This window comes from Pseudophryne corroboree, chromosome 5 (assembly GCF_028390025.1).
Source record: "Pseudophryne corroboree isolate aPseCor3 chromosome 5, aPseCor3.hap2, whole genome shotgun sequence".
NCBI classification, from domain to species: domain Eukaryota; kingdom Metazoa; phylum Chordata; class Amphibia; order Anura; family Myobatrachidae; genus Pseudophryne; species Pseudophryne corroboree.
This window is the reverse complement of record NC_086448.1, coordinates 801374972-801399338: the sequence shown is the minus strand read 5'-3', so window position 1 is coordinate 801399338 and position 24367 is coordinate 801374972. Positions and strand designations below refer to the sequence as shown.

The window sequence follows — 24367 nt, the reverse complement described above, 5'->3', positions numbered from 1 at the left end:
CACAAAATAAAAAAAGCCTAAACAAAGTGGGTGGTATGTGTAAGGGACACTACTACTGTGGGCATTATGTGTAAGGGGCACTACTACTGTGGGCATTATGTGTATAAGTGGCACTGCTACTCTGGGCATTGCGTATAAGTGGCACTACTACGGTGGGAATTGTGTGTATAAGCAGTACTACTACTGCGGGCATTATGTGCAAGGGGCACTACTACTGTGGGCATTATGTGTAATTGGCACTACTACCCACTGTGGGCATTATGTGTAAGGGGCACTACTACTGTGGGCATTATGTGTAAAGAGCACTACTATGGTGGCCATTATGTGTAAGGGGCACTACTATGGTGGGCATTGTGTGTAAAAGCAGCACTACTGATGTGGGCATTATGTGTAAGGGGCACTACTACTGTGGCATTACTCCCAAGTCCCCACAGAGGCTTTGCTAATTTGTATCTGCTCCCCCACCACATGGAACATGGAAAATGGAATCTGTCATACACAAGCCCACACCAACCACTGCCAACACTGCTTTACAGGTAGGAAGTCGATTATTGAGAATTCTGTTACTTATACCAATTTCAGACCTAATACCCCAGCTTTAACCCAGCTCGGACCCGGGACACTGAGCATGGGTTGAAGCCAGATCTTTCTGTACTTATCTCCATTCACACACCTTTCACACCGGACCCGGGTCTTCCAGCTTACAGTGGGCACTTGCAGATGATATCATCTCAAAGCAAAGCACTACTGACCACCGCCAATCAACTACTATGAGGCATGACCCTGGTTATCAAGACCTGGGCCAGGCCTGGCCAACCTGTGGCTCTCCAGATGTTGTAAAACTACACATCCCAGCATGCCCTGCCATGGTTTTAGCATTCCTTAATAGCAAAACTGTGGCAAAGCATGATGGGACTTGTAGTTTTACAACAGCTGGAGAGCCACAGGTTGGCCAGGCCTGACCTGGGCCATACTTTTCAGACATGAGCCAGGGCACTGATCCGGATTGCTAGACCCGGGAATAACCCTGGTCAGTTGCAGGGTCACAGGTCACAGGACCCTTTCAAACATAAGCTGATAAACTGGACCCAAGTCAATGTGCATTAATGGCAAAAAACCTGGGTTCTTGGCTTACGTCTGAAAGGGGTATTAGACAGCTGTGACCACCAGAAATTGGGTTATTCCAAAATGTTTAGTTAATTGTTACTTAAGTATACTATAGGTTTGATGCTCTAAACTACAGAAATGCTCCATCACCCAGGAAACCCCAAGTCCAAGCATTCCAGTCATTGATGTAGATCTACACAAATCCCAATATGAATGGACTGCTCCTAAGTACAGTGAGTGACAGGCAAAACACGGGTCATTCTAATTCACAAGGACAAGACTGCAGAAACATTAAGGGGCATATTAATCAATATTTGATATGAGAAATTATATACCACCCGCATGTATTAAAAGGCACATGCAGGTACAGGGTCTCCAACAACTCCTCTGTTGGGACTCCTGTGCTTGTGTGGTCTACTGACCATGCATGTGTGGACGCCATTGCCGAGAAAAGTACTGGAGGAACACTCTCCCGGTGTTTTTTGCAAAGTTTAGCCCGTAGGCTACAACAGGCTATTACCATCTTCAGATATGGAGATATCTACTGCCTTCCCTCCATGGTACATTCGGGGGTTATTATTATATTATTATTTGATAAATAGACCTCTAAAAGTTTTGGGATGGCATAATTAAAGTGAATGGAGGCGAAGAATTTCCCCGTAACCATCTCTTAAGTTTTGCATGCGATAAAGTGAACCAGCAATCAGATGATCTAAGAGCAAATAGTCTACGCCAAAATCATAACCAGCCCTGTTTTATTAATCGGACGAGTTGGCTGATATTAATCTTAAACAAAACTGAACTCCTGTGGGGAGCCATTTAATGCATGACACCTCACCAGGGCAGTTTCTTGGGGCAGGCGAGCAGTGCAACCGAACTGGGAGCCCGTCGCGGCACTAACTGTGGCTCCCTGCTTCCCCCTCCTATTTCTCCCCGAGTAACCTGCTCGGGGGGGCGGAGTTTCACGGAATGACGCGGTTGCGTCGTTACGTCACGTCTCATCCACGTCACTCCGCGAAACTCCCCCCCCCCCCACCCGAGTGGAGTACAGAGGGGGATCCAAGTTAGGAAGAGGGAAAGGCCGGCGCGAGGAGCGACTGGTGAGGCGGGCCGAAGAGCGGTAATCACCTCTGTAAGTATTCTCTCTCTCTCAATGTGTAAAATGGGGCACCTGCCGTAATGTGTGAAATGGGGACTCTTGCCTGCCGTAGTGTGGGGATTTAATGTATCAAGGGCATTGCGGTGTGTGGCATAATATGGTGCAGGGGGCATTACTGTGTGGGGCTTAATATGGTAGAATTTTTTTTTCCTGTAGTGGTCGTGATCTGTTGGAGCAGGGTCAAAAATTGGATTGTGAGGTAGTCTTTTCAGACGAGTCCACACCCATTTAGATGAGGCCACGCCCCCTTGCCGGGTGCGCATTTTTTTTTCTTATCTAAGTGTGTGTGTGTGGGGGGGGGGGGATTTTTTTTATGTCATGGGGGGGCGCATTTTTTAAATCTCGCACTGGGAGACAAATTGGCTAGAAACAGCCCTGCACCTCACACGGACTAGATTGCAGGACAATGATAAACAGTACAGAAGTACTTTCCATCGATCTTTCTGTGTGTACGCACGTTTCACTTTCACTAGTCACTCACCTTACGACGTGCCACTTTCGCTCTACCAGCAGGTGAATATCCTCTATCCGCCTGTTATTTGCGTAGTGCAGTCTCTTTGGAAGGTGTTGCTTCAGGTAAGGTTTAAAATGCTGTTCAGGTTTTTTGCACTGGAAGAAAAAAAAAAAAAGGGCTGTTTGAGAGACATCGTACAAACTATATATTGGTATAACTGGGAATACACTGAGAGGCCACATTAATATAACTACAGTGCAATGATGCAAAGTAGCCATTACGTAGAAACTGCTGACGTAGGATGTCGGACTCTGTATAAGAAAGCAAAGGTGAAGGAATGTAGACTAATTCTGGCGTCGGGATTATGACCTGCTCTGGACTCCGGCGTCAATGTTCTGACGGCTGTCGGGATTCTAGTTGTCGGGATATCAACAGCTGGGATCTTGAACGTATAGAATGTGAGTGCAGCAGTTGTTACAGTGCACTCAACGGACGACCAGCAGATGAATAACTGGATCTGAGCGCAAGGCCTGTTGTCATAAACAGCTACTAGGTGCTGCAACGGAACCGAAACGTGTTCAGTCACAGTGCATCAAATTACTGATAATCTGAATCAGTGACCAGCTCAGGTGGCCTCTCAACGAACTGTACGCGGCACAATACATTGTATGGGCTACAGGAGCAGAAGGCCCATCCATGAGCCATTGCTATCTGCTGCAAACACGGTGAAACATCTGTAGCTTGCAGGAACACAGGGATTGGACAGTAAATGATTGGTCAGACCACATGACCTGTATCCAATCATGTTTTTAATGACACCATGCAGACGTTAGGTTGAGGATATGGAGATATTAACACAAAAGCACAGATCGTACTTGCATAGATGTGACTCTTCGGAATCGTGGAGCAAATGATGTGGCGATGCAGTTTATCGCACTTGAACCAATATTCCCCCCAGAACATAGGGACAGTTTGTAGAATCCATGCTTAGAAGAATTAAAGTTGTATTAAGGGCAAAAGGCAGCCACACAAAGTACTTACGACGTTTGTAATATTTTGGAGATTATTGGTTATGGAAAAGCTTATCTCCATAATTAACAGAATGGTTGAAGCTCATTTATTTAAAAGCTATTAGAGTCTAAATAATAATAATAATAATAATAATAATAATAATAATATTGACCCAGGATCCCCATTTCCGCTCCACTATTATGTTCTGCAGTCACCACGTTTACACGTTTGTAGCATTTCTTACTGTGTAATAGTTTGCCTTCTATTACCTATACTTATTTCAGTAAAACTCTCCAAATTGCTACACTTACCGTAAGATTTGCAACAACTGCTTTTGGATCATCTAGGGGGGAAAAAATAATGATAAATGAAATAGAAGATGAAATATACAGTAAATAGTATAAATTTGTAATAAAAATAAAAACTGGGCTTGTCGGATTTACACATGGCGCAGAATATAGTATAAAATAATATATTTCAGCCGTGAGACTGTCAGTTCCTGCGTCACCAGTGATTATGTAAATGACGAATGCCTGCAACGAGTGTAAGCCCCTATTATAAAAGCGGAGTGTGACCGTTTCTATTGCCCTATCGAGGCCTGATTCTGCACGTAGCTCCATATGCAGCCGAGCTTGGAATGCTGATAGTTCGCTAATGGAATGCAAAATCAGACTTTACGCTCGTCTTGCAACGCACGCATTTCACCACCTACTGTTTTCCTGTCCACTGATGCAGTTCTCATCACTGGTATCCAGATTACGCCTACCCTATGCTTTGTGCGATAGATCCCGCTGAAAATGGCGTCCAATACGCCCGACTCAATCTAGGACGCAACTCTTTCTACACTCCCACGACTCTCCCAGAGATGTTCTCTTCCCTGCGTCCACCCAGTCAATACCACGCATGGAGTGACATTGCAGAGATGCTTCAGATTCAGAATCACATGGAGATATGCAAAAGAGGTGTAAGATCACTAACACACAGTCTGCTAAAATTTGCTGGATGCGATCGCCTGTGGAGCTGCGTGCAACTCGGAGTCACGCCCTTTGGGTTTCCTACCACTGCATGGAACTCATTAATTCAGATTGTTTTCCTGTTATGCAAGTTAAGCCTCCATTCACCTACTAATGACTTGTCTCTGACCAGGGACTTCTGTACTGCACTCCCGGAATATGGAAGCAGCACGGGAAAGTTTGTATTTGGAAAACTTCATGGAGTTTAATGAACTTGTGAGAGGATGGGATCTGGAGTCACTTGGACAAAATAGAGCCTGCTAGTCTAGTCTGTTGAGGGCGTCATCATCGATGCCAGAAAAAACTGCAGCGAGATAGCACCAATGCGCGCACACACACACAAACACCTCCAAGTTTTGCTATGAGGCATGATGATGTAGCATTTAGTCCCTGTTGGTTGCTATAGGCTACGACACATCTCACACACCAATAGTCATAAAAGTCCCCATCTATACGTCATTATACGTTATATTAAAAACACATGAGAAATTCACACCACCAGAATGCAACTTTCAATGCATATAACCACTAATGTATACCAATGTATTAGTGGCATATAGCGAAGTTATATTTTGAATAGCATTCTATTTTCAATGCATTGAAGCATTTGTCATGCATTGAAAATGGAAGTTTTACTTACCACTAGTCCTAAGGTTTCTAGTACAGACATGACAGTACACACGCGTATCCCTCCAGTGACGGTCGCCTTTACTGCCATATGAACGAGCATTGTACGTGCCCGCCATTTTGCTCTTCTGTGTGATTTTTACAGCTTTATCGCAACACTGACCTGGAAGACGAAGTGCCCGCTTATATACAGTATCTGCCTGTCCAGGACTACAGTAGTAATGGAAGGGTGTGTACTGTCATGAATGGTCACGTACATTACCCATGAATTATGACTTAAGGTTCAATACTAATAACAGCAAGATCAGGCAATTAACCTGTGAAATAATATCACTTTAGTTTGGAGCAGCACGGTTGGCGTAGTGGTTAGCATTTCTGCTCCATATCCCTCACTGCGTCATGAGTTCAACGCAAAGTCTTGAGAGATAGGTGTGGAGTTCACATGTTCTCTCCAGGTGCTCCAGTTTCCAACGACATACTGGTAGTTTATTCGTTGGTCAGGTGTGTGTGTGTGTGTGTGTGTGTGTGTGTGTGTGTGTGTGTGTGTGTGTGTGTGTGTGTGTGTGTTTTGTCAGTGGCAAATCAAAGCTTAAAATGTATTTGGTGTACGAGAGGAAAACCAGGCCAGTACTTAAAGAACATAAAAACTCCACACAAATATTTGCCTTGGTCAGGAATTGAACTCATGACCCCAGGACTGTGAGGCAGTAATGCTAACCATTAAGCATTCATTAGTGTGTTTCATTAAGGGGCAGACACATGCTGTGATTTGGACAACCAGTTGGTCAGACTAGACACACCTGGCTGCACAGCATGTGTGGGCCTGAAACACTACTTATCCTAATGTACATTTGATGGGGAGCCAAAAGGAGTCCTATCGCGCAAAGTGTCTCCAACTGGCCTGGTGCCAAATGACCAGATTATACAAATTTGGCCAAACATTTTAGCGACCTTTGTGGATTTTATTTACTTATGTACAGAAAACATTTTATTTACAGCTCATCTTGACAATACCAAATGAGAAGTAAAACAATTTGCGACATGTACCCAAACCCAACATAAAATAATCAGCTTGTGGTAACGGATGCACTTGTATGAGACGAGACCAATGAGGCAAACTAGCTTAGAAGATATAGGGGCAAATTTATTAAACCAATTTTGCAGAAAATCCCTCGAATACAGCCATTTTTGAGGAGGGGGGGGGGAGGGGGAAATACTCACAACATGTAATCATCTCCAGGATGTACGTAGGGGGGTCCAGCAGCAGATAGCTGCAATATGTGCTGCTGTTCCCCCATTTCCAGTCGCAATAGCAGACCCCATGGGAAACTACGGGGGCTGCTATATGCTGAGATTTACTAAGCTCCAGAAGGAGACGTATTCTTCAGTTGGAGATAACCATTGCAGTTTATAGGCTGCTCACTGGGAGAGGGATCTGCCCTTTAACCTTTTAAAATGACAGTAGACTCAGTAAACGGCAGCTCGTCCACTTACGTTTGGGAAGATTGTTTTTGGTACGCATGCGTCCTAAAGGCCCAGCCAATAACACAAAGTCATCGATGTTGTTTATGTAGGAGTTCAGCAATTCGGTCCTCTCACACGTCGCCTCCTCCATGCCTGCGGACACAAAACTGCGGTCAATTGCGCGACTTATAAATACATGTAGAGGGTATGTGGGCAACATATGCCTCAAAAGACCACTAAAATATAAAAGATTCCATATATGAAAACGAATAGTAATATATATATGTAAATACTTTGGGCACATATCGGGATAGAAGATGCAGTGAACAGGTCATCATGGGGGGAAATATTTTCCCATGCACACCAGATTTCCTGTCTCCAAGCATACAGAAGGACATTACAGAGAACCTCCCTAGCTCATACTGACTAACAAAGAAGAAGAACTTGCACGATATTGTTTGGCTGTATGGTTATACATAGGACTACCTCTTTTGTCAGGAAAATGTTACCAGGTTGGCTTCTCCTACTCCTCCACCTTGAATATAAAGGAAAGCACTACACTCATACACCCCACTGACCCCCGGCCAACACTGCTGTGTGAGTGGATCATGGAGCCCGCCAAGAACTTCTGCAATCTGGCTGGACCTACATGGCATATGTAGCACTCATCCTTATGTACAGGGCAGAATCCAGGTGATAGGGCGCTCTGTGCTGGCCCTGTCCCCAAATGCGTAATATCATGAAGTCACAACAAGGGGGTGGGGCTGCTGGCACCAGGGGGGAAGCTAAGCTCCCAGAGCATCATTAGGATTGGCCAGCCGACTCTGCGGCGGCTTGCCGCCAGGACTGGGAAGATGCTGAAGCCCCAGAGAATGCTGCAGATTGCAGATTTGTAGGCAACGGGGGGACAGGCAGCTGACTATCATTTATTTATGAACATCAGCTATAGCTTATGTGGCTGTACCCAACATCCATCAGTCAGATTCTAGCAGTTGTCCCTGGCAATACCGGAGACTGTGACAGTATGTGTATAATATATACTGTATGGGTGTGACAGTATGTGTATAATATATACTGTATGGGTGTGACAGTATGTGTATATTATGCATAAGAGTGTGACAGTGTGTGTGCGTGTGTGTGTGTGTGTGTGTATATTATGCGCGAGTGTGTGAAAATGTGACTGTTTATTATACATGTGTATATATATATACATAAAATATATATATATATAGATATATATATATATATATATATATATATATATATATATAGAGAGAGAGAGAGAGAGAGAGAGAGAGAGAGAGAGAGAGAGAGAGAGAGAGAGAGAGAGAGAGAGAGAGAGAGAGAGAGAGAGAGAGAGAGAGAGAGAGAGAGAGAGAGAGAGAGAGAGAGAGAATGGAACCGGAGGGCGCTAGATGCATATAATTGTCCAAAAACAGTCCATGAAGAATAAATGCTTCACATAAAATTCTATAACGGACTCGGATATTCAACTTGGAATGTAGACAGGGATTTATTCTCGATTCAGCCAAATTATGCTCTTTCTGTAAATATACCCTCTCACCAAAAATATGAACACCCAAAAGAACAGATGGCCAATGGCCTTGAATTAATAAAAAAATAAGAATTTACTTACCGATAATTCTATTTCTCGTAGTCCGTAGTGGATGCTGGGGACTCCGTCAGGACCATGGGGAATAGCGGCTCCGCAGGAGACAGGGCACAAAATTAAAAGTTTGACCACCAGGTGGTGTGCACTGGCTCCTCCCCCTATGACCCTCCTCCAAGCCTCAGTTAGGATACTGTGCCCGGACGAGCGTACACAATAAGGAAGGATTTTGAATCCCGGGTAAGACTCATACCAGCCACACCAATCACACTGTACAACTTGAGATCTTAACCCAGTTAACAGCATGATAACAGAGGAGCCTCTGAAAAGATGGCTTCCAACAATAATAACCCGATTTTTGTAACAATAACTATGTACAAGTATTGCAGACAATCCGCACTTGGGATGGGCGCCCAGCATCCACTACGGACTACGAGAAATAGAATTATCGGTAAGTAAATTCTTATTTTCTCTGACGTCCTAAGTGGATGCTGGGGACTCCGTCAGGACCATGGGGATTATACCAAAGCTCCCAAACGGGCGGGAGAGTGCGGATGACTCTGCAGCACCGAATGAGAGAACTCCAGGTCCTCCTTAGCCAGGGTATCAAATTTGTAGAATTTTACAAACGTGTTCTCCCCTGACCACGTAGCTGCTCGGCAGCGTTGTAATGCCGAGACCCCTCGGGCAGCCGCCCAAGGTGAGCCCACCTTCCTTGTGGAGTGGGCATTTACAGATTTTGGCTGTGGCAGGCCTGCCACAGAATGCGCAAGTTGAATTGTGCTACAAATCCAACGAGCAATCGTCTGCTTAGACGCAGGAACACCCAGCTTGTTGGGTGCATACAGTATAAACAGCGAGTCAGACTTTCTGACTCCAGCCGTCCTTGAAATATATATATATATTTTTAAGGTTCTGACAACGTCGAACAACTTGGAGTCCTCCAAGTCGCCAGAAGCCGCAGGCACCACAATAGGTTGGTTCAGGTGAAACGCTGATACCACCTTAGGGAGAAACTGAGGACGCGTCCGCAGTTCTGCCCTGTCCCAATGGAAAATCAGATATGGCTTTTGTACGAAAAAGCCGCCAATTCTGACACTCTCCTGGCCGAAGCCAGGGCCAGTAGCATGGTCACTTTCCATGTAAGATATTTCAAATCCACCGATTTGAGTGGCTCAAACCAATGGGATTTGAGGAATCCCAAAACTACATTGAGATCCCACAGTGCCACTGGAGGCACAACCGGGGCTGTATATGTAGTACTCCTTTGACAAAAGCTTGGACTTCAGGAACTGAAGCCAATTCTTTCTGGAAGAAAATCGACAGGGCCGAAATTTGAACCTTAATGGACCCCAATTTGAGGCCCATAGACAATCCTATTTGCAGGAAATGTAGGAATCGACCCAGTTGAAATTCCTCCGTCGGAGCCCTCTCCTTCAGGATCCGGCGTTCAACCGCCATGCCGTCAAACGCAGCCGCGGTAAGTCTAGAGGTAGAGTGCACGGATCCTCCGTGCGCATCTCTTGAAGTTCCGGGTACCAAGTCTTTCTTGGCAAATCCGGAGCCACGAGTATCGTTCTTACTCCCCTTCGCCTTATAATTCTCAGTACCTTGGGTATGAGAGGCAGAGGGGGGAACACATACATTGACTGGTACACCCATGGTGTTACCAACGCGTCCACAGCTATTGCCTGAGGGTCTCTTGACCTGGCGCAATACCTGTCCAGTTTTTTGTTGAGGCGGGACGCCATCATGTCCACCTTTGGTTTTTCCCAACGGTTCACAATCATGTGGAAGACTTCTGGATGAAGTCCCCACTCTCCCGGGTGGTGATCGTGTCTGCTGAGGAAGTCTGCTTCCCAGTTGTCCACTCCCGGAATGAACACTGCTGACAGTGCTATCACATGATTTTCTGCCCAGTGAAAAATCCTTGCAGCTTCTGCCATTGCCCTCCTGCTTCTTGTGTCGCCCTGTCTGTTTACGTGGGCGACTGCCGTGGTGTTGCCCTACTGGATCAACACCGGCTGACCCTGAAGCAGAGGTCTTGCCAGGCTTAGAGCATTGTAAATTGCCCTTAGCTCCAGTATATTTATGTGAAGTGAAGTCTCCAGGCTTGACCACACTCCCTGGAAATTTCTTCCCTGTGTGACTGCTCCCCAGCCTCTCAGGCTGGCATTCGTGGTCACCAGGACCCAGTCCTGAATGCCGAATCTGCGGCCCTCCAAAAAGGTGAGCACTCTGCAACCACCACAGAAGAGACCCCCTTGTCCTTGGAGACGGGGCTATCCGCTGATGCATCTGAAGATGCGATCCGGACCATTTGTCCAGCAGATCCCACTGAAAGGTTCTTGCGTGGAATCTGCCGAATGGAATCGCTTCGTAAGAAGCCACCATTTACCCAGGACTCTTGTGCATTGATGCACTGACACTTTTCCTGGTTTTAGGAGGTTCCTGATTAGCTCGGATAACTCCCTGGCTTTCTCCTCCGGGAGAAAAACCTTTTTCTGAACTGTGTCCAGAATAATCCCTAGGAACAGCAGACGTGTCGTCGGGCTCAGCTGGGATTTTGGAAAATTTAGAATCCACCCGTGCTGTTGCAGCACTACTTGGGTTAGTGCTACACCGGCCTCTAACTGTTCTCTGGATCTTGCCCTTATCAGGAGATCGTCCAAGTAAGGGATAATTAATACGCCTTTTCTTCGAAGAAGAATCATCATTTCGGCCATTACCTTGGTAAAGACCCGGGGTGCCGTGGACAATCCAAACGGCAACGTCTGAAACTGATAGTGACAGTTTTGTACCACGAACCTGAGGTACCCTTGGTTTGAAGGGCAAATTGGGACATGGAGGTAAGCATCCTTGATGTCCAAGGACACCATAAAGTCCCCTTCTTCCAGATTCGCTATCACTGCTCTGAGTGATTTCATCTTGAACTTGAACCTTTGTATGTAAGTGTTCAAAAGATTTCAGACTTAGAATAGGTCTCACCGAGCCGTCCGGCTTCGGTACCACAAACAGCGTGGAATAATACCCCTTTCCTTGTTGTAGTAGGGGAACCTTGACTATTACTTGCTGGGAATACAGCTTGTGAATAGCTTCCAACACCGTCTCCCTGTCGGAGGGAGATGTTGGTAAAGCAGACTTCAGGAATCTGCGAGGAAGAGACGTCTCGAATTCCAATCTGTACCCCTGTGATACTACCTGCAGGATCCAGGGGTCGACTAGCGAGTGAGCCCACTGCGCTCTGAAATTCTTGAGACGACCCCCCCACCGGACCTGAGTCCGCTTGTAAGGCCCCAGCGACATGCTGAAGACTTTTCAGAAGCGGGGGAGTGCTTCTGCTCCTGGGAAAGAGCTGCTTGCTGCAGTCTCTTACCCTTTCCTTTGCCTCAGGCAGATATGAATGGCCTTTTGCCCGCTTGTTCTTATGAGAACGAAAGGACTGAGGCTGAAAAGACGGTGTCTTTTTCTGTTGGGAGGTGACCTGAGGTAAAAAAGGTGGATTTTCCGGCTGTTGCCGTGGCCACCAAGTCCGATAGACCGACCCCAAATAATTCCTCCCCTTTATACGGCAAACTTCCATATGCCGCTTGGAATCCGCATCACCTGACAACTGTCGCGTCCATAAACTTCTTCTGGCAGAAATGGACAGCGCACTTACCCTTGATGCCAGAGTGCAAATATCCCTCTGTGCATCTCGCATATAAAGAAAATGCATCCTTTAAATGCTCTATAGTCAATAAAATATTGTCGCTATTCAGGGTATCAATATTTCCAGTCAGAGATTCCGACCAAACCCCCCCAGCACTGCACATCCATGCTGGGGCGATTGCTGGTCGCAGTATAACATCAGTATGTGTGTATATACTTTTTAGAGTATTTTCCAGCCTCCTATCAGCTGGATCTTTGAGGGCGGCCGTATCAGGAGACGGTAACGCCACTTGTTTTGATAAGCATGTGAGCGCCTTATCTACCCTAGAGGGTGTTTCCCAGCGCGCCCTAACCTCTGGCGGGAAAGGGTATAATGCCAATAACTTCTCTGAAATTAGCAACTTCCTATCGGGGGTAACCCACGCTTCATCACACACTTCAATCAATTCATCTGATTCAGGAAAAACTACAGGTAGTTTTTTCACACCCCACATAATACCCATTTTTGTGGTACTTGTAGTATCAGAAATATGTAACGCCTCCTTCATTGCCGTGATTATGTAACGTGTGGCCCTACTGGAAAATACGTTTGTTTCTTCACCGTCGACACTGGAGTCAGTGTCCGTGTCTGTCGACCGACTGAGGTAATGGGCGTTTTAAAGCCCCTGACGGTGTTTGAGACGCCTGGACAGGTACTAATTGGTTTGCCGGCCATCTCATATCGTCAACCGACCTTGTAGCGTGTTGACACTATCACGTAATTCCATAAATAAAGCCATCCATTCCGGTGTCGACTCCCTAGGTAGTGACATCCCATTACAGGCAATTGCTCCGCCTCCACACCAACATCGTCCTCATACCTGTCGACACACACATACCGACACAGCACACACACAGGGAATGCTCTGATAGAGGACAGGACCCCACTAGCCCTTTGGGGAGACAGAGGGAGAGTTTGCCAGCACACACCAAAGCGTTATAATTATACAGGGACAACCTTATAGTAAGTGTTTTCCCTTATAGCAGCTTAATATATAATAATATCGCCAAAAAATGCCCCCCCTCTCTGTTTTAACCCTGTTTCTGTAGTGCAGTGCAGGGGAGAGCCTGGGAGCCTTCCCACCAGCGGATCTGTGTGGGAAAAATGGCGCTGTGTGCTGAGGAGATAGGCCCCGCCCCCTTCACGGCGGGCTCTTCTCCCGGTTTTTTCTGTAATCCTGGCAGGGGTTAAATACATCCATATAGCCCAGGGGCTATATGTGATGTATTTTTAGCCAGTAAAGGTAATTACATTGCTGCCCAGGGCGCCCCCCCCCCCAGCGCCCTGCACCCTCAGTGACCGCGGTGTGAAGTGTGCTGAGAGCAATGGCGCACAGCTGCAGTGCTGTGCGCTACCTTAAGAAGACTGGGAAGTCTTCAGCCGCCGATTTCTGGACCTCTTCTCTCTTCAGCATCTGTAAGGGGGCCGGCGGCGCGGCTCCGGTGACCCATCCAGGCTGTACCTGTGATCGTCCCTCTGGAGCTAGTGTCCAGTAGCCTAAGAAGCCAATCCATCCTGCACGCAGGTGAGTTCGCTTCTTCTCCCCTTAGTCCCGCGTTGCAGTGAGCCTGTTGCCAGCAGGACTCACTGAAAATAAAAAACCTAACAAACTTTTATTCTAAGCAGCTCTTTAGGAGAGCCACCTAGATTGCACCCTTCTCGGCCGGGCACAAAAACCTAACTGAGGCTTGGAGGAGGGTCATAGGGGGAGGAGCCAGTGCACACCACCTAGTGGTCAAACTTTTAATTTTGTGCCCTGTCTCCTGCGGAGCCGCTATTCCCCATGGTCCTGACGGAGTCCCCAGCATCCACTTAGGACGTCAGAGAAAAATCTTTTTTATTCTTATAAAAGCATTCAAAATGCAACATAAATGTCAGAACAATTTCGCATTATATCATACAGGTGTTTCCAGGTACCAAACATACATTCGGACAGATGTAATTTTGTGCCACCAACCACCCCAGGAAGTGAGCTCAGTGGTGGGGACTCCCAATTGTAGTAATGGTAATCTAGTCACCTTAAACCTGGTGACTAGGTTACCATTACTACAATTGGGGTACACAATAGATCACAGATACATGCTGTGTGTGTCCACATATGATACACTGGTTCACAATCACAACTCTAACAGGACTTGAGCTCCCGCCAGTGTGATTAAATGTGTGGCCTTACCACAACAGCTGGGACCAGACAGAACACTTTGTTCCAGTGATGATGGTTTAAAAAGTAAAAAATGAGCGACTTCCAGTGACAGACTTCATAGGCTGATACGTCCTCCCAATTATTCCAGCTGAAGCTTTTTCATTAAAATGTAAAAATAAAAAAAATCTGCAAACAAAGCCAGCCTGACAGACGTGTCACTTTGCAGCTAGTAATGGCCCCAGCTGGATACAGGAGGCCCCCCCTGCCAGAAATACTTACCCCGAGAACACAGAGTTACCACTCTGAACGTCACCTGAGCCAAGAACCTCTGACAATATCGTGATGGAGCTGCACAGGCAAAGACGTGCGCTGTGACTTACAAACCGCGTCACGGACACTAATCCGCTCCGACACAACAAGCGCAACAAATTCCAACACATAGGGCCTAATACAAAGTCACACATGGACCAAACATCAGAATGGGAATATTAATATATTAACAGGCCTGTGAAGCCACGGCAAATGCAGACAAATACAATTTTTTGCAGCCGTCTGCAGCAGAAACAGAAGAACATAATAATATTATTATTATTAATAATAATAAAAAAAAAATACATAAGAAAAGGAATAATCACCATGATCGCCTACAAAGATGATGTTGACGCATCGATGTAACTTCATTTGTTTTAAGCCATCCATTAACATGCCAACAACTGCGTCAATATCCTTCAGCTGATTAACTAACTGCAATAAGAAGAAAACAGATGAGTGTCCAAAAGTAAAAATGACACAAATAGTAAAAAAAAAATCTAAACTTTAAAAAAATAAAAAAAATAAAAAAACAGACATATATTAACACACACGTCACGGGAGGGGTGATTCAATAATCCGCGATAAATGTAAAATTTCTCGTCCTACATGATTATTCTTTCCCCACTAATCGAAATTTCACGTTATCCATTTGCATCTATTTTTCTTCAGCAAGAAAAAAAATATTTTGAGTGCGCTCCCAAAAAAAAAAAATCTTGCGCAAGAAAAACAAGTACGAGCATTAATTTTTGTGCGTTTTCTTTGCTATTCAATTGATCTTGCGCCCGACTTCTTGAGCTCAATTTTTGTCGGATTTCTCCCTTTTTTTGTTTAATAAAATGATAAAATTCTAGCTAGAAAGTCAAGAAAAAACACAGATCCCTTCCTCTTTGCGCAATGCACTTTCACTATACTATATGATCACTAGAGGTGTGCGCACTGGATGGTGGTGCCCCCAATATGTGACGGCCCCAGCACCAGGAACCCACCCAATACACGTGCAAGAAGCATGACGGTGGGGGACATTTATTAAAGCATGGGTGGCAGAATGAATCTTCTTAGAACGCCAATACTGGGACTTATCAGGACAGAAACAGACGCATTTCCGTTGTGCCCTGGTTTTATTAAAAGTCACTCAATGTATAGGCTGATTTGTTAGGTCATACGCCCCTGACCAGAACAGCAATTGGTCAAGGTCACGCAGTGTGAGGACTTTGGCAGTACACAGCGGGCACCGTGCCAACACCCAGCACTTAGGAGCAGTGATGAGAAGAGAGATGGCAGCTGTGCTTTTAAAAGGAAAAAGTGGAGGGAACTATTGCACAGTAACCAATGTATTAGGAGATGGTGAGAGGAGAATCACGCCAAAGGGGCGCTGCCGGGATACGAAAGCTGGAGATATATTTTATATATTTACACACACACACACACACACACACACACACTTTTAATAATGCAACAGGATTATAAGCAATGACCCAAAGCTCATTCACACTTCTAAAAAATCACTGTGCACCTCATTGCTGAAAGGTCCGTATCTGTGTCCAGTCTGATCCGGCTGCTCGGAGTAAATTGCGTACACGGAAGGTCTAAGAATGACAAGACAATGAAATAAGAGGTATATAAGTCTGCACATGCAATTACTAAACACAACAGTCATATAAAAGAAGAGGGTAATAATTCACAGTACATAAGTTTAGGGAATACATTGATTTTAAAGAACAATACGGTGGTTGTTTTTAGTTTTGCGAGTGTGTGTGTGTGTGTGTGTGTGTGTGTGTGTGTGTGTGTGTGTGGTGGGGGGGTTGGGAAGGGCCGCATCTTGCAGCTTACTGTGATTGTTGGACCTGCAGATGTCTGAAGTGTTACATGAGGCAGGCTATGGCTTGTTACGTGCTAGCTAATGGTCACACTCACTCTAAAATCCAGCATTTAAAGACCTAGCCCCCCCCCCCCCCCCCCCCCCCCTAGAGATTCTGCATTTGCCCTGGGGGGAGGGGAGCTGGGGAATCTATCATAAAATATCATAACATTACCCCTGAGGTTAATACAGGGGTTGGGGTTAGGTACTAGAGGGAGGGTTATGGAGTGGGGGAGGTTTGGGTTGGACTGCAGGGGTGAGGGTTAGGGTAAGGCGGTAGGAGGGTTAGGTTAGGGTTAGGCTGCAGGGGGAGGGTTAGGGTAAGGCGGTAGGAGGGTGAGGTTAGGGTTAAGCTGCAGGGGGGACGGTTATGGTAAGGCGGTAGGAGGGTGAGGTTAGGGTTAGGCTGCAGGGGTGAGGGTTAGGGTAAGGCGGTAGGAGGGTGCGGTTGGGGTTAGGCTGCAGGGGGAGGGTTAGGGTTAGGCTGCAGGGGGAGGGTTAGGGTAAGGCTGTAGGAGGGTGAGGTTAGGGTAAGACTGTAGGAGGGTGAGGTTAGGGTAAGGCTGTAGGAGGGTAAGGTTAGGGTTAGGCTGCAGGGGGAGGGTTAGGGTAAGGCAGTAGGAGGGTGCGGTTAGAGTTAGGCTGCAGGGGGAGGGTTAGGGTAAGGCGGTAGGAGGGTGCGGTTAGGGTTAGGCTGCAGGGGTGAGGGTTAGGGTAAGGCGGTAGGAGGGTGCGGTTGGGGTTAGGCTGCAGGGGGAGGGTTAGGGTAAGGCGGTAGGAGGGTGAGGTTAGGGTTAGGCTGCAGGGGTGAGGGTTAGGGTAAGGCGGTAGGAGGGTGCGGGTGGGGTTAGGCTGGGGGGGGGGAGGGTTAGGGTAAGGCGGTAGGAGGGTGCGGTTAGGGTTAGGCTGCAGGGGGAGGGTTAGGGTAAGGCGGTAGGAGGGTGAGGTTAGGGTAAGGCTGCAGTGGGGAGGGTTAGGGTAAGGCGGTAGGAGGGCGAGGTTAGGGTTAGGCTGCAGGGGTGAGGGTTAGGGTAAGGCGGTAGGAGGGTGCGGTTGGGGTTAGGCTGCAGGGGGAGGGTTAGGGTAAGGCGGTAGGAGGGTGCGGTTGGGGTTGGGCTGCAGGGGGAGGGTTAGGGTAAGGCTGTAGGAGGGTGAGGTTAGGGTTAGGCTGCAGGGGGAGGGTTAGGGTAAGGCAGTAGGAGGGTGCGGTTAGAGTTAGGCTGCAGGGTGGAGGGTTAGGGTAAGGCGGTAGGAGGGTGCGGTTAGGGTTAGGCTGCAGGGGTGAGGGTTAGGGTAAGGCGGTAGGAGGGTGCGGTTGGGGTTAGGCTGCAGGGGGAGGGTTAGAGTAAGGCGGTAGGAGGGTGAGGTTAGGGTTAGGCTGCAGGGGTGAGGGTTAGGGTAAGGCGGTAGGAGGGTGCGGTTGGGGTTAGGCTGCAGGGGGAGGGTTAGGGTAATGCGGTAGGAGGGTGCGGTTGGGGTTAGGCTGCAGGGAGGAGGGTTAGGGTAAGGTGGTAGGAGGGTGCGGTTGGGGTTAGGCTGCAGGGGGAGGGTTAGGGTAAGGCGGTAGGAGGGTGAGGTTAGGGTTAGGCTGCAGGGGGAGGGTTAGGGTAAGGGTGTAGGAGGGTGCGGTTAGGGTTAGGATGCAGGGGTGAGGGTTAGGGTAAGGCGGTAGGAGGGTGCGGTTGGGGTTAGGCTGCAGGGGGAGGGTTAGGGTAAGGCGGTAGGAGGGTGCGGTTGGGGTTGGGCTGCAGGGGGAGGGTTAGGGTAAGGCTGTAGGAGGGTGAGGTTAGGGTTAGGTTGCAGGGGGAGGGTTAGGGTAAGGCAGTAGGAGGGTGCGGTTAGAGTTAGGCTGCAGGGTGGAGGGTTAGGGTAAGGCGGTAGGAGGGTGCGGTTAGGGTTAGGCTGCAGGGGTGAGGGTTAGGGTAAGGCGGTAGGAGGGTGAGGTTAGGGTTAGGCTGCAGGGGGAGGGTTAGGGTAATGCGGTAGGAGGGTGCGGTTGGGGTTAGGCTGCAGGGAGGAGGGTTAGGGTAAGGCGGTAGGAGGGTGCGGTTGGGGTTAGGCTGCAGGGGGAGGGTTAGGGTAAGGCGGTAGGAGGGTGAGGTTAGGGTTAGGCTGCAGGGGGAGGGTTAGGGTAAGGCGGTAGGAGGGTGCGGTTAGGGTTAGGATGCAGGGGTGAGGGTTAGGGTAAGGCGGTAGGAGGGTGCGGTTAGGGTTAGGCTGCAGGGGGAGGGTTAGGGTAAGGCTGTAGAAGGGTGCGGTTAGGGTTATAGAGAAAATACCGGGAAGTGTCGTGGTTCTGAACGTTGGGATCCCACTGTTGGTCTAATGACTGTCAGGATCATGCCAGGATATCATACCCAATCCACAATAACACCCATGTCACGGTTTCCATCACTGTAATGTGTATCATTAGTAACACACTGTGGCGGGAGATGTATCAAACCATGGAGAGATAGAAAGTATCAGCCAATCAGCTCCTAACTGTCATTTTTTAAACACAGCCTGTAACATGGCAGTTATCAGCTGAACGGTTAGTGCTTTATCTCCCTCTAAGCTTTGATACATCTCTCCCTGAGAGGCCCAAATCTCTAATGAGACATCAAAAACATGATTTGGGATTTAGGTTTAATATAACACTGACATATTCTATAATGTTACACACACAAAAAAGAGGGATATTTATCACAGCTTGGAGATAAAGTGGAAAGAGGTAAAGTGTCAACCAATCAACTCCAAACTGTCACGTAATAGGCTGTAAAATAAAAAGAGTTGATTGGTTGGTACTTTAGCTCTGTACACTTTATCACTCTTCAAGCTTTGATAAATCTCCCCCATAGTATGCTACCCCTTTCGGTTATCTACCTAAGTAACAACCCTCCTTCCCCCGGCGGACAGGAGATCGTCATGTCGGGATCCGGGCGGACAGGAGACCGATGCTGGGATCCCGACGGCGAGCGCAGTGCATCCCGTTTCGGGCCCGATGGTCACCAAAGGGTTATATTCCCCCTTGAGTGGTGGTGTGGACCACCGAGTGGGAATTTCAGCAGGCAGTTGGGATTCCGACCGCTGGTATTTCACGGGGTGTTGGGATTCCGGCGTTGGTTTCCTGACAGCTGGGATCCCAACAGACGGCAAACTGAATGCCTCCCCTATAGGTGACCACCTGCACAAATTAGTATTCTCTTCCCCTCCTGCTCTTGTCTAATACACAATGTTGTTAGCAAGTTTGTCATTTTCTTGTTTGGATGAAGTGTTGTATTAACTGGAATTATTCACTGTTATTGCATCAGTTTATCGGTGACAAAAAGACTACCTCTCATTGTCAGGTAGATGCAACCACTGCAGGATTGTCAGGACTCTACGTTGTTGACTGATTGACCTAAAATGAGAATATTAAATTATTATCATCATCATCATCATCATTATTATTTTTATACTTTTTCTTTTATAAAAAAGGCACCACAAAGGTTCTGAAGCGCCGTATGAAGGTGATAGATAAAACAAGTTACGCGAGTACCAAAACAATTCAATTTCCCTTAGTCTTTGTTTAACAAGCTTCATAAAAAATGGTCAGAGTGACTTACACGGGCCAGAAGAATGAAGCTGCTTTCATCCCCTGTTTAGCAGAAGTAATCCAAATCTGAAAGAGATATTACAAGACATGTAACTCTTCAGTCCCAACCCATATGGCGTTACATCTATTATACACAATATTATTTATTACCAGTTATTTATATAGTGCACACATATTCCGCATCACTTTACAGAGAATATTTGCACATTCACATCAGTCCCTGCCCCAGTGGAGCTTACACTCTATCTATATTCCCTACCACATGTAGACAAGCACACAGTCACGCTAGGGTTAATTTTGTTGGGAGCCAATTAACCTACCAGTATATTTTTGGGATTGTGGGAGGAAACCGGAGCCCCCAGAGGAAACCCACGCAAGTACGGGGAGACTATACAAACTCCACACAGTTAGGGCCATGGTGGGAATTGAAGCCATGACCTCAGTGCTGTGAGGCAGTAACGCTAATCATTACACCATCCATACTACCAAATATCCTCATATGTGGGAGGAGTTACAGTTTACCGCAATGGAACGGGAGGAGATATGTTACAGTTTAACAAAATGGGAAGGGAATATCAGTTTAACTTTGAAAATAAATAAATTATCTTCATGCTTCATATGAAGAGTTACAAAATTGGGGGGAGGGATTCAAATGATACTTTAAGAACCAATCCCTGCCCTCTTGCGTCACATGACTTATTTTGGATATAGCTATATACTTACTGGTTGTCCCCCCCACCATCGGTGGTTGAACTTCTCTCGTGACCGAAGGCTGAAATTAGCATCGAAAACCGGATCATACATAGAATTACCAACAATTCCATGAGACTCGGGGTAAAGTCCCTTAAATAGGAGAGAAAAAAAGAGTAAATAAAATTACATATTAGCTTTGCAGCGCCGTTTCTGAATAAACCGCATGATATTCCCACTGTATTGTCCACCAGGCCCTTGATTGTAACGGGGGGAGGGGATAATTATAATAATATATGAAAATAGTCATCTAGTTACCGTTGCTAGTGTATACAAATTCGGGAATGTTTTTGTTGGATATACAGGTCTCATGTAAGGAGAATGGGTCCCACAGGTTCCTAATTAAAGAATAAATAAAAAAATAAAAAAAAATGTATATAAATATATATATAGCATCACCATACTGTTCTGTACAAAGAATATTTATTAATTCACATCAGTCTCTGCGCCGCTGGAGCTGGCTAAACCAAAGTATTATTTTGGGCTATTTATAAACAAACAAAAAAAGTAAAAGAAATAAGAACTCCTAAATCCTGCAGAAACATATTTCCAGACTTGCTGCCTTAGATAAATAGATAACTAGGGGGGTATTCAATTAATTGAAAAGTCAGTTGGGTGTCTGTTTTTTCCTATCTAATAGACAGGGGGGGGGGGGGGGGGGGGGAGAGACACCCAACCGACTCTTTTGAATTCCCCCCATAGAGTCCTCCACCTTACTTCAGATACAGCAATGCCAGATGTCGTAAGCAACATTTTTAAACGTATTGTAACTTTTCTGCAACAACATCAAGTATTATATACTGTAGCAGATGTAGAGTATAAAAGAGAGGAAACAAACACAACAGTCTGTACAATAAAGGATCTACACTAGGGCCCAGTGGGCACGGAGATGCCCGATTACCCTAAACAATGCTTAGGGTTTGGTTTTTTGTTTTTTTTGTTTTTTTTTTTGGGGGGGGGGGTTTACAGAGAGGAGGGGGGAACCCAAACAACTATGGGGGTAATTCTGAGTTGATCGCAGCAGCAAATTTGTTAGTGGTTGGGCAAAACCATGTGCACTGCAGGGGGGGCAGATATAACATGTGCAGAGAGAGTTAGATTTGGGTGGGGTGAGTTCAAACAAATCTAATTTGCAGTGTAAAAATAAAGCAGCTAGTATTTACCCTGCACAGAAACAATATAACCCACCCAAATCTAACTCTCTCTGCACATGTTACATCTGCCCCCCGCCCTGCAGTGCACATGGTTTTGCCCAACCACTAACAAATTTGCTGCTACGATCAAGTCTGAATTACCCCCTATGTTGCCTAGGGCTGCCTGGGGGTCTTAGGGGCCTATTTATCACAATCCGCATCCAGGATGCGAATGACAGGTGATAAAATCTCCCAAACTCGCACTGTGATAAATCGATTACATGGCAGGGATGTATCAACTATCACGTGCAGGGACAGAGCTTGCGGTCAAGCTCTGTCCCTGCAATGCCTCTTTGCAGCATCATCGGGTGTTTTTCGTAAAAAATACCCCGATGTCCTGCTTTGCATGCGCCAACCCGGCCGACATCGCCGCTACCGCCGCCCGGTCGACCCCCCCCATCGAGACTACCCCCGCGCCACGGACCCCTCCTAGAAGATCAATATACTCACCTGTCCAGGGAGCTAGTCCGCGCTGCTTCAGGAGACTGCCGGGCCGCCGGGTCCTGCTCCTGCGCTGTGACCCCCGGAGCTGTAAAGTGCGCTGCCATTTTGCAGCATCACTTTACTACACCGGGGTCACATTGCAGTTCATGGGGGACTCAGCGCCCGGCAGCGCTCACCGGAGCAGCGGACACAGAGTATGGTGGGGGGGGGGGGGGGGGGTGTTTACTTTTTTTTTTTTTTATTTACTACACTGTGATCAGCTTGTGTGTCCATCGGACACACATAGCTGATCACTCTGCCGGATCCCCGCTCAGCTCCCTCATTCAGGGGCAGAGAAAGCTGGGCAAAAGGGTGCTTTTCGCAGTGCTGCCCTGTGAACTCGCCAGCCTGAGCTGGTGAGATTATATCACAGGGCACACTGCTGTATTTTGTCACTTTTTTTTTTTTTTGTAAATTTGGACACATCACATTTCCCATTATAAGTATGAGGAATGCGATGTGGGTTACTAAATAAAAGTGAATTAAAGGGTTTGGAGCAGTTTTTCATGAAAACTGCCCCAAATGCCCTTTAATACATTCAGGTGATACTAAAATAATGTGAAAAGGGTGTGAAAACAGAAAACACCCTTTTCCACATTATTTTAGTAACAATAAGATTAATAAATACTACAGGCCCCTTAATCTGGCTCTGATGAGAGAAGCAAAACAACAATATAAGCCTGGGTCCTCCTTTGTGATGTTCCCAACCTGTTATTGGTGGAGCATAACCCAGTTAACTATTTATTTGCCCACAGATGGCAACAAAAAGCCGCCATGTTTGGCTAATAACTTTGCAGTATAGAGTATAGTTTTGGGATTTGGGATTTTGCTATAAACTGTAGAAATAATTGAAAGCCAAAAGGAAAAAGATCAATTAAGGGACGTATATAGCCAAAATCTTATTTGAACAAGAAGTATCAAATGTAAAGGAGGAATATAGGGGCTAATTCAGACCCGATCGCCGCTGTGCGGTTTGTTTTTTTCGCACAGCGGGCGATCAGGTCTGAACTGCGCATGCGTATGCACTGCAATGCGCAGGCGCGACGGTCTGCAGCGACGGGGAGCGAAGGGCAGCAATGGGATGGTGCAAGAAAAGCGATCGCACGGGCGATCGCAAGGTGATTGACAGGAAGAGGCCGTTTTTAAGGAGTGTCCGGAGAAACGCAGGAGGGACCAGGCGTTTGGAGGGAGGGTTTCTGAAGTCAGCTCCGGCCCCGATCATCGCACTGGAAGAGTAAGTCCTGGGCTGTGCAGAGACGTGCAGCTCTCCTGCACATGCGATCGCACCCCTGCACAGTGATTTCCTCCTCCCCCTGTAGGCGGCGACTACCTAATCGCTGGGATGCAAAAAACGCACCCTAGCAATCAGGCCTGAATTACCCCCATAGTACGGAATTTGTACTAAAAGAAGAAAAAAACCTAGTAATGTTGACTACAGATTTTGTTCTCCTGTTTGGTTAAAGAAACAAGGAACGTTGATAGACCACCATATTATTCAGAGGCTACATAAGACAGCACAAGGGGGAGTCTGAAAACTCCAAATGTTCACAATTTGTTTCAGAATATGGTCTTTAGTCTGTTGGTCATATAAAAAAAAAAAAAAATATGCACCTACTTAGCTTATAGATATTGGGCAAAACCTTGTTTCCTTCCTTCATATAAGATGCTCGAAAACCATCAACAGAGAAGATGATCAAAGGAGGACGAGAAAACCTAGGAAAATAAAATGATGTAGGACGGGTTAGGAGAAAATGTGTTCTTATATAGGACAACAAACACAACAAGCGTTCTCTGAAGGACTTAAATCAGCTGATCCATTACAATCCATGGATACCCTCTATGAGAACGGGTGTGGTATGGAGGGTCGACAGAAACTAGGTCGACAGGTCAAAAAAGTCGACATGAGTTTTTATGTTTTT

General features: G+C 46.6%; 1 protein-coding gene across 6 annotated transcripts in view; it reads right to left on the bottom strand.

The window, feature by feature from the left end:
- ENPP2 (ectonucleotide pyrophosphatase/phosphodiesterase 2) overlaps window positions 1–24367 on the bottom strand; it is a 172173-nt gene that overhangs the window by 45529 nt on the left and 102277 nt on the right. For all 6 annotated transcript variants that reach the window (XM_063924459.1, XM_063924460.1, XM_063924458.1 and 3 more), the window contains exons 6-15: window positions 24064–24161; window positions 21031–21110; window positions 20746–20865; window positions 20033–20088; window positions 19762–19827; window positions 16104–16176; window positions 14914–15022; window positions 6866–6988; window positions 4043–4074; window positions 2748–2875 (exon numbers count right to left, since the gene is read on the bottom strand). In XM_063924459.1, the coding sequence (XP_063780529.1) occupies window positions 2748–2875; window positions 4043–4074; window positions 6866–6988; window positions 14914–15022; window positions 16104–16176; window positions 19762–19827; window positions 20033–20088; window positions 20746–20865; window positions 21031–21110; window positions 24064–24161 (885 nt within the window). The remainder of the gene's footprint in view (window positions 1–2747; window positions 2876–4042; window positions 4075–6865; window positions 6989–14913; window positions 15023–16103; window positions 16177–19761; window positions 19828–20032; window positions 20089–20745; window positions 20866–21030; window positions 21111–24063; window positions 24162–24367) is intronic.